At 34.8% G+C, this 17,218-nt stretch overlaps 1 protein-coding gene across 2 annotated transcripts in view; it reads left to right on the top strand.

Moving 5' to 3' along the window:
• CPNE8 (copine 8) overlaps window positions 1-17,218 on the top strand; it is a 205,969-nt gene that overhangs the window by 104,321 nt on the left and 84,430 nt on the right. For both annotated transcript variants that reach the window (XM_003793531.1, XM_023515353.1), the window contains exons 8-10: window positions 722-825; window positions 5,425-5,529; window positions 6,992-7,033. In XM_003793531.1, the coding sequence (XP_003793579.1) occupies window positions 722-825; window positions 5,425-5,529; window positions 6,992-7,033 (251 nt within the window). The remainder of the gene's footprint in view (window positions 1-721; window positions 826-5,424; window positions 5,530-6,991; window positions 7,034-17,218) is intronic.

Raw genomic sequence — 17,218 nt, 5'->3', positions numbered from 1 at the left:
TGGCAGTAAGGGATGACTGAAGAAAAATTTGCCAGATGAAGATGGAAGAAGCTGGTCATAGCTCACTTAATGATGGCCTTTGTAGACCATGTTAAAGATTCTGCATGTATCCCAAATGCAAAACCTTGAAGTATTTCATTTGTGATCAATACAATTTCTTCCATGTTTTAAAAGCCTCACAGTCTTAGTCTATTGTGTATTGTGATAAAAGAATACTTGAGGCTGGATAATCTATAAAGAAAAGAGGTACAATTGGCCCATGGTTCTGCAGGTTGTGTAGTCAGTGTGCCATCAGCATGTGCTTCTGGTGGGGCCTCAGGCTGCTTCCCCTCATGGCGAAGGCAAAGGGGTGCAGGCACCACATGGCAAGCCAAGGGAAGCAGGACTGAGGGGAGATGCCAGGTTCTTTTAATAGATAACATCACGCCATTCAAGAGGACTATGGCCCCATGACCCAAGCACCTCCAGCCTGGCCTCACTTCCACCATGGGGGACCAAATTTCAACAGAAGATTGGGAAGGGAGGAATGTCCAAAGTATCTCACTACTTTTCAAAGTTGCATTAGTTGTTTAAAAACCAATTTTATGTTGTCTGAGACTCCCACACTTGGCCATTTGCATTAAAGTGGCGTATTTATTTTCTTGTCAAGTCTTGTTTGTGACATGTGGTTTCTAGTTATTTATAGCCCAGGTTTTGAGCTATTCATTAATTTTGTTTTTAGGATGCTGTTCTGATGCAATTTTGTGCAAACAAATTGGATAAGAAGGACTTCTTTGGAAAATCAGATCCCTTTCTCGTATTTTATCGAAGTAATGAAGATGGCAGGTACATTTATCTTTTATGCAATTTAACTTTGGGGTAAGGAAAATATTTGAATTATCTTTTTGTCAGAGAAAAGATGGATAATTGGCTTAAAATATGTTAGTATTTTAAGAATTGTATGATTTTGAATCTCAACACAATGTGTAACCTTATAAGCATTTTATATGATTTGTTTAATACTTAAATGATTTTCAGTTTCATAGACATCTTTTATCTTTACTTTTAAATGAAATTATATTTCCTTAATAGTGTAGAAGAATTACATTTTATGGAAACTCAAATGCTGAAACAAATGTATTTTGTTATAAGTTGAGCCACATTCTTAAAGAAGGATATGGATTTTAGGATGCTACAGTTTATGGATTTTTTTTAATACTACAGTTTTTAAATCAATAATATCTGAGTCTATCCTTCAGTAAAACTTTTCATTATATTCTAGCAATTTGAATATTTTTGGCAGTCATGACTAGACATTAGGCAGTCACATGATTTCTATGTGTTTTGAATATGTATTCATGGGCTATAGAGTATAATTTATTGCATATGGCTTTGCCATAAATTTCTTTTGACTATTGTTTTTTGTGACTTATATTGTCAGGACTTGTGGGAATGCTCAGTAGTTAAAAATATTGTTACTTTTTGTTGTCTAGATTTAATTCCTGACCCTTAATACTTAATGACTGTGGGACCATGGGCAAATTTTTAACCTTTGTGAGACCTCATTTCCTCATAGTAGTATGGGGCAATAATCATGACTAACTCATAGGGTTGTAGAGAAGATTGAGTTGACTCTTCTCTCTCATTCATTCATCTAGCTAGAAGTTGGCCTGACTCATAGGAAGAACTTGCACATTAGCTATTATCTTTTATTATCTTTTAGTGTGATGTTTCTTTTTTTGTTTTCCTTGACTCTGTGTAATAAAATATCAGCTAAAGAGAGAACATTGTTTGGAAATGAGAAATAAGGAAGATAGAATGAAAAAACTATCTGTCACTACTGTTACACTTACAAATGAAATTATCTAACAAATAACATACAGAGTTAGTGTGTAAAATGTTGCGTGAAAATAAAGCATTTGCTATTTAGAGTGAATACCCTGGGCAGTTTTTCATGATGATTTACTGTTTGGAGATTTTTGTGGATACAGCTACTTGGCACCTGTTGGATATTTTTGTTAGGATATCATATTATAGGTTTTTCTGTTTCTCCTGTTTTGGTGGTAAAATGTCAGAGTATCATTTGCATTCAAACACTAATTTTAATCATATGAAAAACATTGGACAGGACAAAACATACTTGCTCTTCATTTCAGGGCAGAGAAAAACTGAAGAATGATTCAAAATTTCTTGAGTCACAGTGTTCCTATGTCTCCTTCTGTATAAACACCTTGCTTCCTGGATTTTCTATTTTTATTCTTTTTAGTAGAAACATTAATAAAAACTATATAATAGATGATTATAAATTCTTATTTTCTTGCTTTCACATTTATTTAGCTACTTGATATGTATTGATAAGTGGTTAATAATTTTCCTTTAGAATAACCATTTTAGGTCAATGGCTTCATTTAAAGCATCCCTACATAGGTTATTTAGTATCATAAAATATATTTTCTCGTAATACTATTTGTGATACACACATATTTATATAGAAACACTACCGGTTGTTAGAAAAAGCTACAACAGACTCCTGTCAGAATTTTCACTAGTTACACCAGCCCTGGAATTCTTAGCAGTGAGATTTTACTGTCTGTATTGTATCTAATGCATTAAGAATGAGAATGATTAATGGGTGACAGATGACTACCCAGCTCATACATCTCTCACGAAGTTGAGTCACTTTCTTAAGAGGAAAATTTTGAGTGTAGAAGTATTTAATTACTGCAGCCGGTGATACTAGCATGATAACAGAAATTTTTGAGTTCACCGTAAGCAAAGAGGACAAAAAATTAGTAGCTTGTTGAGAATATGATTCTAAGATGGTGAGCTGGTCCCCCTCTTTCCTCCATCCTTCCAGCTGTCATCTCTCTAGCTGTCTACCTATATCTACCACCAAACCAGACTTGTAATATATCAGAATATGACACAAGAGAAGAAAAATACCACTCCTAGATCTTCAAGAATGTATCATATGATTGTGCAGGAAGACAGATGCCTGCTTTTGAGACAAACCCACACAACAACTATGCCTTTCCATTGTAATTTGATCTCTCTGAATTTCTCTTAACCATTTTTCTGTACATTTGCTTTTTCTCATTTGTTTCCTGTCTGTTCTTCTCCAGTCCCCCACATCTTTCTCCCCATCTCCTCTGCTTTGGACATCTTGATCCTCTTTTTCGGAGTCTTCTCTGTCTTCTCTCTTTCTTTCTTTCAATGCCTTTTGCCCCTAGTGGCTCCTAAATTGCTTCAGGTGAGTCACTCTGAGAATATTTGACCACAAATACATCCCCCTCAGCTTTGTCCATGTAGTGACATAGTTTTCTTAGATGGACCAGGGTGTTACTGGGAAGTAGAGAGGGCACTATTGCCATAAGTCTTGTGATGAAAACTTGATCCTTTATACAATATTATGTTTCTTACAGAACCAATCTCTCTTGCATGAGGGGAGGAAATGGACTTGTGGAGAATATTTTTCTGTATGGGGTTAGGTGCAGAATATTCACTATAATTACGTAATATTCTCATGTGACATGATTGCTAGAGAGAGCTTTGCATTTGGAATGCTTCATGACTAGGGTCTTAGTGAAGGCTGGATCTAGGTATTGTTTTCATCAAAATCATTTTAAATATTTTCTAGCTCATGAATAGGTACATAAATTTACATTAGCCAAGAACATTTCTAGGAGTTGATGGATGTCTGGAGATTAAATGGTTTGGTGAAAACAATGCTGGAATTTGAATGGAGAACCAAGTTTAAGGCTGCAGGGATTCTACCCCTTTGGGAATTCGTCATAGATAGAGCCAGCAGTTTATAAAGAAAGAGCCCCACCTTGAGGGGTCTCACTGTACATCCATGATGTTATCTTAATGGGCCCTTGGGCTTCCTAGGAGTCCTTCTCCTTTTTTACAGTCTATGAACTTGCCCTTTAGCCCAGACACTTCAGCACTTCTGCCCCTCCTCATTCTTTCTCATGATCATACTTCTTATTACATAAGAACATGAAAGCATGAAAGCAGGCCAGGCACGGTGGCTCCTGCCTGCAATCCTTGCAGTCTGGAAGACCAAGGTGGGTAGCTTGCTTGAGTTTAGGAGTTCAAGAGCAGCCTGAGCAAGAGTAAGACCCCATCTTTACTAATAGTTGAAAAATCTAGCCAGGCATACAGGTGGACACCTGCAGTCCCAGCTATTTGGGAGACTGAGGCAAGAAGATCTCTTGAGCCCAACAGTTTGAGGTTGCGGTTGCTGTGAACTAGTCTGATGCCCTGGCACTCTACCCAGGGCAACAGAATGAGATTCTATCTTAAAAAAAAAAAAAAAAAAAAGGAGCATGGAAGTAATTGGAGGTCTTCCTCAAGATCCCATCATAATATCTACTCCCAAGCTCTGCAAACATTTCTGCAGAGTGACCATCTGTACTGCCAAGGCCAATTCCACCGCTGAGGCCTGGAATGCCATGTACTGTTATCTACTTAAAAGATGTTGTTCCAGACTTTCTCTCCTTTCTTTTATGCATCATAAATGGTTACCTCTCTATAGGAGTTTTTCTCTTAGCATAAAACCTTGCTGTTATTTTTTCCATCTTAAAATGAAAATTGAAATTACAACAGATACAACCCCCAAAATATTATTTTTTAATTAATCTTTCCTTTTAAGCTTTTTCTTTCCCAATTTCTCTTTTTCTCTTCACAAACATGACTAAAAAATGAAATGACTAAAAAATGTTCACACACTGACACCGTGCCTCAGTTTTTGGTTGCTCTTCTCTTTCTTAAACTCAACTGTGTTTCTGTCCCAGTATTCCAATAAACTGCTCTTCCCAGGGTTACTGTTGACTTTAATAATCTTAGTGAGGTGGCTCGGCACCTGTGGCTCAAGTGGCTAAGGCGCCAGCCACATACACCTAAGGTGGCGGGTTCGAATCCAGCCTGGACCCGCCAAACAACAATGATGGCTGCAACCAAAAAATAGCTTGGTGTTGTGGTGGGCTCCTGTGGTCCCAGCTACTTGGGAGGCTGGGGCAGGAGACTCGCTTGAGTCCAGGAGTTGGAGGTTGCTGTGAGCTGTGAAGCTACGGCACTCTACCCAGGGGGACAGCTTGAGGCTCTGTCTAAAAAAAAAAAAATCTTAGTGAGGGATGCATATTCTTTACTTGATCAAATTTCTTTAATCACCAGAATTTTTCTAGAGACTGTTTACACAGCAGGGTTAGGATCTGTTAAACTCGAAGATTACTTTTGGTAAACTTATTGCAATATATTTTATAGTGAGGTAATCTTTAAAGTTTTAAAATCACATATCTGTTTCCATTAACTAAAGTTGCTGCAACAGAGGGACGGATAATATTTATTCTGCATGAAAAGGAAAGAGAGGAAAGACGATGAAAACAATAGATCAATTAAAATAATTGAGTCATGGAAATAACTGAAAACTTTTTTTTTTAACAGTTTTACAATTTGTCATAAAACAGAAGTTGTCAAAAACACTCTAAATCCTGTATGGCAAGCATTCAAGATCTCAGTCAGAGCATTATGTAATGGAGATTATGACAGGTAAAGCAAACGACGACTTTTCTGAGGATTTTCAATATTCACTATATATCTAATACCTTAAGTCAATTTTTACATACATTTTTTTAACTATAAAAATGTGTATGTACCAAGATTTATTCAAAAATTTTAAATAACTCTTTTTAAAATCCATAATGACTTGGGGAAGGGAAGTGATTTGACTAATAAAAATTTGATTGAACTGATTTTCCAAAAACAAACAAAAAAAAAATCACAAAGCTATACTGAAAGCATATTGAATGTGAGTTTAAGTTTTAACTTACTGTTCATAAATTATTTCAAATTTTTTCTTATCTGAGGAAAGGCTGTAATACTGTTCCTCTAGTGTAGAATAAGTAAATATATAAGAGGTATAAAAGTATGGCTAGAGAAATTATCAACCCTGACATACTCTTAAAATACTATTTGGCATAACTACTGTGATGATTGCTGAATCCTAAAGGTTCCATGGTGGGTAACAGGGAGATTTTAGTGTTTTACCAGTAGCTGGACAAGGCGGTCCTGATCATCTTTCCACAATATACTTAGTATCTGACATATTTTTAATATCAAATTTTTAATTTCCTTATGAAACATTATTGTAAGGTTATAATGTAAAAATCTTAACCCATCCCCCCAAAAGCAAATGAAAAGTAAAAACCTGATCTCTTTTGTTATTTTACTCATCTTGTTACTTGTATATAAGAAAATAGAAATTGAATTAAGCAGGATCATAGAAGAAGCTATTGATTACCAATAACTTGAAATTTGTTATACAACTTGACTCATTTTAATGATTTAGTAAGATCTTAGCTTTATTTAACTTGATGCATTCTTTTTCCTAAGAAAGTTGTTCTCACAATGTAGTTCCTGATAAGCAGCTTCAGCATCAGCTGGTAACCTTGTAGAAATTTAAATTCTCAGACCTCAACCCAGACATGCTGACCCAGAAACTATGGGAAAGAAATATACCAATCTGGGCAGCACCTGTGGCTCAAAGGAGTAGGACGACAGCCCCATATACCGGAGGTGGTGGATTCAAACCTGGCCCTGGGCAAAAAAAAACTGGAAAGAAATCTACCAATCTTTGGTTTGCAAAGTCCGCCATGTGCCACTCTGATCAGTGCTGAGTTTGAGAACGATGGCTTCAAGATGGTGGTTTTTGAGAGTGGACAAGTGGCTTCATACCTCCCCACAAAAAGCTAGATCAAACCACACAAGCTTTCCTATACACATTCCCTACTCATTTTAAAAATTCAGTAACGATTGTAGACGCCTGCATTAAGATGTAAATTGAATTATGTTAATAAAATTAGCAAAATCGGCGGCTTTAAATAAATCTATAAAGCCTGTAAACATACACTATTTTAGCTAAGAAAATGGCTTTATGTTTAAATTCTCAAGCATACGTAAATGATTTTGCTCTTGCTAAGTCATTTCATGTGTTTGTTTTTCTCATGGGCAGAACAATCAAAGTAGAGGTGTATGACTGGGATCGAGATGGAAGGTAAGATATTTTCTTTCCTTTATTTGAATTCTTGAGATACTGTAAGGCATACATAATTGAAATGACTACATGTTTAAATTGTCATTTTCAGAATGTGTATTTTGCCTTGTTTATCCAAGTGTTAATGAGGTGTTTACATGAAATTTAAGAATGAGTGTATTTTCTTCAACTTGGAGATGAAAATAAGAGGTTTTCCTTATGTCTAATAACATAGTAAAGATTTTCAGCTTAGACCTGGAGTTCTCAGTGTGTCCCACCTGCACCTAACTAGTTTCCGAGTTGTAGAGCAGCGGTTCTCAAATTTCTGCATCTCACCATTTCTCTGAAGATTCCTATAAAACCTTTATATCCCATAAAGTTCAAAAGAATAATGTTAGTACCACACTCCTCCAAACCTCTTCCCCCAAAAAAGAAAGAAAGAAAAAGAAAGACACACATCGCACAAACAAAACAAAATTCTAGAATCATTTTTGACGATTACCAAACTAAACATTTCTTTTAGGCCCCACAATCATGATCTCTCTCTGCACATCACAGTAGGTGTTAAAGATTAAAAGAAAGGAACACATCACTTTGTCCTTTAAGCATTTTTCTAGAGTTTCTACTATCTTAAGTAGGATTGATATTGAGATTTTTTTTTTTTAATGGTGGTAAGCCAAGGGATGCAGAATGTTCAAATCCCACTTTGTCCTGCCCAACTCCCTCTCCCAGGTGATCGGTAAAGGACTAAATATACAGATATCAAAGGAGAATGAAAAATGGGAATGAAGAGAGTACTTTTTAACTTTTCACTTGACTAATGCCCAGAATTTTAATGCATAGTTTACTGATAAATGGAGATAAAACATGAGTTTAAAGTTCAAGATCTAAGCCAGGGCTCTGTGTCATATATAAGCCAGCAACCAATCTCCAAGGGATGAAAGTCCCTGAATACCTGGGCATTCCTGTGATGGCAAGAAAAAGTTGAAGAAGGCTGGCTATGCTGGCAGGCGCTCTCTCTCATCTCTGCTGCACAGCAGGAGAACGCCCAATTGGAGAGGCCCGTGTTAGCATGGATAATATGATACTTGCCATATGCTCAGTTGCACACATGGTCCAAGAAGTGTTCTGAATTTGATCCAGCTAGTATTTTTTTCTTTTTCAAGAAGTAACAATTATATAAGATTTATGTACCATGTAAGTAGATAAAGCCTTAAGGAATTCAGTCTTCCAGTTGTATCTTAACATGATCATGTTCTAGAATCCTAATACTGGATTATGGCGTACTCTCAGAGATAATCTATGCTCTACCCCTGATCTTTACATTTCTGCCAGGTATTCATTTGATTAATTACTTGGTTCTATGTGCATTCTGAAGAGATATTATCAGAGATCCTAATGTTTTCTTACAAGGATTTATGCTCCATTGCTTATTAAACTTGATTCACTGAGAAAATGAGTTTTGGTACTCAGAATAATAGAAAAGGAAATAATGCCAATCTGAAGACTGTATGCCTTGCATCATATATCTTATTTTAAATTTTTATTGATGTTTTAAAGAATTGGGGAAATGGTTTTAATTCAACCATTTAAAAATGAGGGGTGTAAGTTCGGATTTCATAGGCATCCATGAACACTCAATCCTTAATTTTCAAAAATTACAATTATTGTCTTGGCTTCCTCTGAGTGGTGAATTGCACTCATAACTAATGAACTTTCTGTAACATTAGGGTTATAATTCTGGCACTTACGTAAAATCCTTCAACCCCAACATTGGTCTTATTCTATGATACTTGGATAATTGATGATGTGATAATTATGAAGAATGTAAAGGCAACGTAGAAAACCATTTGATACAATTTACGTATTTTATTACCTGATTTTTTGTTATATTTCCTGGAAAAATGGATAAAACATTCCTAGGTAGCAAATCTACCTAACAAGAAGCAAGGTGGAGAGTAATGAGTTATTATGATTCTGAAAGAATCCGAACAGACACTGGAAGGGCTAGTGCGATATATCTGGCTTAAATTAAGAGAACGAGAGGTAGAGAGTAAGAACAGAGCATGTGCGTGCATGAGAAGGAGAGACTGAGGGCATTAGACCTGAAAAATATTTTTCAACAAAAAGTAATCCGAGACATGAGATTTTGAAGCAAACTACTTAGATATTGAGATTTTATAAGGTTATTTTGTCATTAGATGACCAACTATGATGAGGGAAGATTGGCAGTGGTGGGTGACATTTTGATTTATTTGAAAATTTTCATTGTCATATACCATCATTAATAGCATGTTCCAAAGACATGACATCAACTTTACCGAGTTAAAAGCTGCATGAAAAATAAATAAAGGGGATGAGATTGGGAGGGGGAGAAGAATGTTAGAGGAAAATTTAAATATTCTTTGGAAAATGAATTATACGATTACCAGAATAATTAGGGGAATGGAGTGTAATTTTGTAAGTGGTCTTTTTCATGTTCGAACACTTTGCTCTTTTGTTAATCCAAACCACAAGACCTATATTTTCATATAAATATTTCATTATATAATTTTATATGATCCATGGGCACAAAGGGTCCTTTTTAAATGTTAGCAAAATGAGCCTTTTGTGGATGATATATAAAATGAAAAAGTAAAAGAATTAAATAACGCTTGATAACACTTTCAAACCCATAATCCATAGTATGTATGAAACTTTTTTTTTAGTATGTATGAAATTTGAAAAGCCCATTCATCTTCAATAAAATAATGTGTAAAAGTTTTAGAAAGTCCAGATGTTAATTATATAATTCAATAAGAATGGTTACTATATGATTGTTATACAAGTTGATATTCAGTCTGTGATTATGTGTAGTATAATAACATGGTTATTAAACTTGTTACTTGTATTTTTGTTTCTCTGATGTAATTCCACAATGTAGAGGTTCTTTTCTTACATCAGGGTAACTGCGGTAGGACACTCAGTGTATTTCAGGACACAGTGTAATAATCAGCAGAGACTGTTTCCTGTTCTTTTGTTTGCCTTCCCATCACTCGTAATGTTTGTTCTAAATCCTGTGCATAGATCAATTTTTACTCCATATATTGATCCAGAACTTTTGACTGTTCTTATTGGAGAAGATTATTTGCTCAGGAGGGGTTTTTTTTTTTTTTTTTTTTTGACAGTCTAGTGTTGTGCGGTGGTAATACGATGCAAGTTAACACATATAATTTTAAATTTTCTAGTGGCAGCATTAGATAGTAAAAATGAACCAGTGACATTAATACATTTTATTTAATCATATGTATCTGGAATATTATAATTGATTCTATATAATATAAAGCCAATATAAAATTATTAAGAAGAAATTTTATATTTTTTGTACTGAGCCTTTGAAATTTCGCAGATTATTTTATGCTTCTAGCAAATCTGAGTTCAGACTAGCTACATTTCACGTACCCTGTAGCAACTTGTGGTTAGTGATACTGTGTTGGGGAGCACCTTGGAAACTTTACTCAAGTCCATATAATATGCGTTCTAAGTGACTTTGTATCAGATGGAATGTTTTGTGTGCATTTATTAGAAATGTATAATTGTCCCCTTTTAAAATGGGGCAACTGGTCAGATGTTTGTATTATTTTATGTATCAGTGTAAACACAGAAAACCAGTCAAGGAATCTCTTTTGATCTAGTCAGAATGTGAGTCAAAAATGAAAAGAGAAAATGCTTGGCAATATTACTTGCTTACAATTACATAGCGTTTTACTAGCTAGGATGTTTCGGCATTTGTGGTAAAAGTGATAATCACAGACTGGGAACTTTAGAGAGTGGTGTGCTCTTACATTAGAATTCACATACTGTTTTTGACTCAATTCATGAACTTGAAGTTAATTCTGTAAGAAACATCTCATGAATCTATGCAGCATGCAAAAATGTGATGATGCTATTGACTAAGTAACCAGTTGACATCCAATTAGGGATCTGAGCTAATCTAGAATTGAAGAAATAAAGTCATCTGTCCTTTTCATTTGAACACATTGACAAAAGTCTGAGAGGGCAGGGATATTGCTTGACCTTGGTATAAGGAATCAGCTTAAATGTCCTTATTTTCTACAAGTTAAACTACTTTACTAAAAACATCCCCCCCCACCCCCCACCCCCACCCCCCGTTGTCACCATTTCTTTAAGGGATGGGAGGGAAGAATATTTAAAACTTATTTTAACAATTGCAAAGCTAAAGTGCTGAGCAACTGACTTGTCTGGGTTACAGAGCAATCAGTGGAAGTATCCTTCAAAAGCTTCAATTGCTTGAGGTTGCATCAGCTGAATTGGTGGCTTAATTTAAAATTCATAGAGCTTTAATGGAACCGCTCTGCGTTAATACCTTATGACTCTGATGTGGGGACTGATTGTAAATGGGCCACCAAGAAGATTACTGTCTGGTAGTAAAAAGATTTGATGAGAAGACTGGGCTGGTGCACAGCCAATCATAAAATGCCAGCAGGTGATGTCTGCTGAACAGGAGGAATAGAAGTTTCATGTTTGCCTTTCTGAGTGTTATCAAAGGTTGTCATTTCAAATGATAATACTTACTATAATTAAGTGCAAACTTTGTCTGTCTGTGAAATGCCATGCCAGTGCTATCATTTTCTAGTATTTTACCTTTGGATATAATATTTGATAAATGCATTTGATGTTTCATTCGGGCTTTATGCATCATGTGACCAAGTGATTCATGGCCCAATGCTAAAGAACTTACTTGTGAGTTGTCTAAAAAATTCGAACTCACTTAGAAAAAGCATTTGTAAGCCTTTCATATTTTTCTCAACTATTTTAAATTCCTTCTCTTATTCTATTTAATTTCCCCCTAACAATTACCCATGATTTGCTTTCAGTTAACCTTGAATATCCTAAACTTGTATTCAGTAGGCAAGATTCAGGTTCTATCACTTCTTTGAGACCTTTAAAAATACTGGTAAATGGAATTTCGTAATCTGCGTATCATTTTTGAGGCAATTATTTTTTTCTTCTACCTGCTAGAAAGGTAATTAATGATTTTTCCCAAATGTAGCTTACGGGGGAGTTTTTTGTACCTTTTCCTTTCAATTTATAATTCTTGCTCTCAAGAAATACTGATTTAATTACATATGTGTTAGATAACTGAAGCAGTAATCAATTTTCAACTTCTCTGCCTCTTCACTTATTTATTCCATTGAGATGTATTTTTTCTATGTCCCAATAGAAATGATATTAATTTATTTATTTTATCAATTAGTAAATGAATTAATTAGTTATTATTTAATTAATTTAGGAACAAGTTGTTATTGAACACTTATTAGGTGTTAAACAGTTTGGCAGGTAATATGACTTAACGGAAAACTTCAATCTTTATACAATAATAATTTGATTTAATGTGGTTTTTGGATATCATTCTACCTACTCTGAATGAATTTGGATTCTTTCAGATATATATGTATTTTAGGCTTTTTCACATTTTCAATAACATTTTTAAGACAATTATATAAATTTTCGCACTGGCCTTTCAGTAAAAGATATTTGCGGAATAGATTTTGAAGGTTTATTCTGGCCATTTTCACTGTTCCCTTTCAGAGTTTGTCCTGTCCTCTTCCACACCTCTGCTCAGCCTCACCACCTGGAAAGCCTTTCTGGGTTCGTTTTTGCCTGTTAGTTTTCTGTTCAGACCCAATTTAAACTCTACCATTGGCACAAAAGCTTTCCTTATACGTTTAAAGTCACTTAAGCCCTCTCTCCTGTGTGTTTGCTTTGCCATTTAGGAAAGTCTATCAGCCTATTTAATGCATTCTGAGTTACACTGGAGTTATTTGTTTTTGCTTTATCTTCAATAATACAACAATCTTCCCTTATCTGCAGGGCATGCGTTCCAAGACCCCCAGTGGATGTCTGAAACCACGAATAGTATTGAACCCAATATATTCTCTCTTTTCCTGCACATACATGCCTGTGAAGTTTATTTATAAATTAGACATGGTAGAGTGGTGCACATTCTCAGTGGGTAGGGCGCCGTCCACCTACACCTAGGCTGGTGGGTTTGAACCCGGCCCATGCCAGCTAAAACAATGACAACTACAACAAAAAAATAGCTGGGTATTGTGGCAGGAGCCTGTAGTCCCAGCGACTTGGGAGGCTGAGGCAAGAGAATTGCATAATCCCAGGAGTTTGAGGTTGCTGTGAGCTGTGATGCCACGGCACTCTACCTAGGGTGATAGCTTGAGACTCCGTTTCAAAAAAAAAAATATTAGACGCAGTAAAAGAGTAACAACAATAACTAATAATAAAATAGAACCATTATAACAATAGAACATTTAGTTATGTGAACTTGGTGTCTTCTTTCTCTCTATTAAAAAATATCTTACTGTGATGTGTTTACCTATTTTCCGATTGTGGTAACTAAAATTGTAGAAAGTAAACCCACAGGTAAGAGGAGATGATTGTAATTGTAAACTTCCTGATGTCGAGGACTACGATTTGTTATTATTCCCCGCTCTATGCATTATGGTATCTATAATGTAGCTTCCGACTGTGTTATTTCAATATTATGGGAGAGAATATTTGAAATAGCTCTGATGTCTATTTAGTAAACACTCAACCCTCCATCAGTATCTCCTCATTCTTCCTGTCTAATTGTGAAATTACCTTCAATAATATTAGAAACTTCAAGTAGTGAGTAATTAATTCATTTGTCATGTCCTCACTCTTCTTTTAATCATTTGTAGACATCTTAGACATTACGTGCAGATATCTGTCATCTTATCATGCAGATTAAATACTTTTTTTACATTATTTTATGTCCAAATACTGGTAACTTTCACCAACTCCACAAAAAGAGTTATTAAATTCAAACCAATGTATATGTGTAGAGTATAAGCTTTGATTTTTATTCCCCATACTATTTAAACTCCTTGGTCTCCATTAGAATATCATCAGTCAAATTTAAATATAAATTACTTTTATGAGAAAATTTAACATTTACTAGGGCATCCTCCCTCCCTCCCTTCCTTCCTTGCTAAAATTATTATGGGTACACACTAGTAGTATATCTTTGTTGATTGTTTTCTTTGCTGTGAAAATTTTTTTAGTTTGTTGTGATCTCATTTGTCTAATTATACTCTGGTTGCCTGGGCATTGGGATATTTATTACTCAAGAAATCCTTGCTCAGACCAACGTCTTGAAGCATTTCCTTGAAGCTTTCTTTTAGTCACTCAGTCGTTTCCAGTCTTAGGTGTAAGCCTTTATTCCTTTTGATTTTATTTTTTTGTACGACAAGGGAGAAGGATCTTGTATCATTCATTCATTAATTCATTGTGACAGTACCAGGCTGTTTTGATTACTGCAGCTCTTTGAAGTCAGGCGATGTGATTCCTCCAGTTTTGTTCTTTTTGCTCAGGATGGCTATTCTGGAACTTTTTTTGGTTCCATATAAATTGAAGGGTTATTTTTTTCTGTTTTTGTGAAGTATGTCATTAGTATTTTGTTGGGGATTGCAATGAAGCTGTAGATTTCTTTGGGTAATGTGGGCATTTTAACAATATTGACTCTCCTGAGCCATGAGCATGGCGATGTGTCCTCTTCAATTCCTTACATCAGTGTTTTATAGATTTCATTATACAGAACTTTCACTTCTTTGGTTAAGTTTATCCCTAGAGACTATTCGTAGCTATTGTAACTGGGATTACTTTCTTGGTTTCTTTTTCAGATTGTTTCCTGTTGACATGTAGAAATTCTACTTACTTTTGTATGTTGATTTTATATCCTGAAACTTTACTGAATTCATCAGTTCTAATAATTTTGGGGTAGGGTTCTTAGGTTTCTCTAGATATAAGATCATACCTTCTGCAAAAAGGATAATTTGACTTGTTTTCCAATGTGGATATTTCTTTTTCTTGTCTGATTGTTCTAGCTAGAACATCCAGTACTATGTTGAATAACAGTGGGGAAAGTGGACATCCTTGTCTTGCTCCGGATCTTATGGAAAGTCTTTCAGCTTTTCCCCATGAAGTATGATACTAGCCATGGGTCAGTCATGTATGGTTTTTAACCTGTGGAAGTAGTTTCCTTCTATACCCAGTTTTCTGAGAATTTTTATCATGAAGGAATGTTGAATTTCATCAAGTGGATTTTCAGTATCAATTGAAATGACCATATGGTTTTTATCCCTTGTTCTGTAGATATGATGAATCACGTTGATGTGCATTCGGTTGAATCATCCTAGTATCCCTGGAATGAGTCCCACTTGATCACAGTAAATAATCTTTCCAATGTGCTGGTGAATTTGGTTTGCTAGTATTTTGTCGCGGATTTTTGTCTCTGTGTTCATCAGAGATGTTGACCTGTAGTTTCCTTTTTTGCTGTGTCTTTGTCTAGTTTTTGTATCAAGGTGATAGAAGCCTTGTAGAATGAATTTGACAGTATCCCTTCTTCCTCTCTTTTTTGAATATTTTAAATAGGATTGGTATTAGTTCTTTGTATGCTTGTTAGAATTCAGGAAAGAATCCATCAGGTTCCAGGCTTTTCTTTGATGGCAGATTTTTTTATTTTTGTTTCTGTCTCATAACTTGTCACTGGTTTATTCAGGTTTTGGATTTCTTCCTGCTTTCATCTTACTAGATTGTCCTTATCTAGAAATTTATCCCTTTTTTCTGGGTTATCCAATTGATTGGTGGATAGTTGCTCATAGTATTCTCTAATGCTTTGGATTTCTACAGTGTGACTTGTAATCTCTGTGTTTTCATCTCTGATTTTATTTATTTGGGTCTTCTCTTTTTTTCTTAGTATGGCTAAATGTGTATTTATTTGGTTTATGTTTCAAAAAACCCATGTTTAATTTCATTTTTCTTGTTTAGTTTCATTTATTTCTGCTCTAATTTTTATTATTTCTTTCCTTCTATTATGTGTAGATTTGCTCATTTTTCTATTTCAATGAGATGTATCAATAGGTTGCTTATTTTAAGCTTTTCTACTTTTTTTGCTGTAAGCCCTTATTACTGTAAACTTTTCTCTCATCACAGCTTTCACTGTATCCCACAGGTTTTGAGATGTCATGTTTTCATTTATTTCAAGAAGTCTTTTAATTTCCTTCTTAATTTCTTCCTTGACCCACTGGTCATTTAGGAGTATATTGTTTAATTTCCATGTAGTTGTATATTTTCCAGTGTTCCTTTTGTTACTGATTTCTAGTTTTATTCCATTGTCATCAAAGAAAACAACTTGGTGTGTTTTCAGATTTTGAAATTTTTAGGTACTTACCTGTGGCCACTCATGTGGTCTGTTCTTGAGAATGATTCATGAACTGAGAAGAATGTGTATTTTTCAGCCGTTAGATGAAATGTTCCGTAAATACCTATTAGGTCCATTTATCTATAGTGCACCTTAAGTTCAATGTTTCATTGTTGATTTTCTGTCTGGATGATCCATCCACTGCTGCAAGAGTGGTGTTGAGGTCTCCAACGAGCATTGTATTGGTGTCTGTCTCTTTCTTTGGCTATGATAATATTTGCTTTAATATATCTGTGTACTCCAATTTAGGGCACATATATATTTAGAATTGCTATATCCTCTTGCTGAATTGAGCTGTTTGTTATTATATAATAACCTTCTTTGTTTCTTTTTATAGCTTTTGTTTTGAAGACCATTATATCAGCATTAATTGTCCTTTTTTGTTTCTATTTGCATGAAATATCTTTTTTTTTTTTAATCCTTTAACTTTCAGACTATGTGTGCCTTTGCAGGTAAAGTGGTTTCTTGCAGTCAACATATAGTCAGCTTTTGGTATTTTATCCATTTTGATTGAAGAGTTTAATCTGTTCATATTCAATGTTATAATTGAAAGGTAAGGACTTAGTATTGCCGAGTTGGTATTTGATTTGTGGTTATTTTGTGGAACACACTCTCTCTCTCTCTTTTTTTTCACTTCCTTCCTATTTTTTTTCTTTTTTTTTTTGATTAAAGTAATTTTCTCTGGTAGGGTGTTCTAATTTCTTGATTTTTATTTTGTGTGTGTGTGTTGTAAGTTTTTTGATTTGAGACTACCATGACGTTTGCATTTTAAGCATATGATAACTCTGTTTATAAAGAAACAAAGAGAAATCTAACAGAAAATGTACCCTTGAATGCCACCCTCCACTTTTTACTTTTTCCATCCAAATCTTTTTATATTATCTATCTCTCAACAAGTTTTTTTTTTT

The sequence above is a fragment of the Otolemur garnettii genome, unplaced genomic scaffold (assembly GCF_000181295.1).
Source record: "Otolemur garnettii isolate 467f Iridium unplaced genomic scaffold, OtoGar3 scaffold00070, whole genome shotgun sequence".
NCBI lineage: Eukaryota > Metazoa > Chordata > Mammalia > Primates > Galagidae > Otolemur > Otolemur garnettii.
The sequence above is the reverse complement of the archived record's forward strand: the minus strand, read 5'-3'. Positions and strand labels throughout refer to the sequence as shown.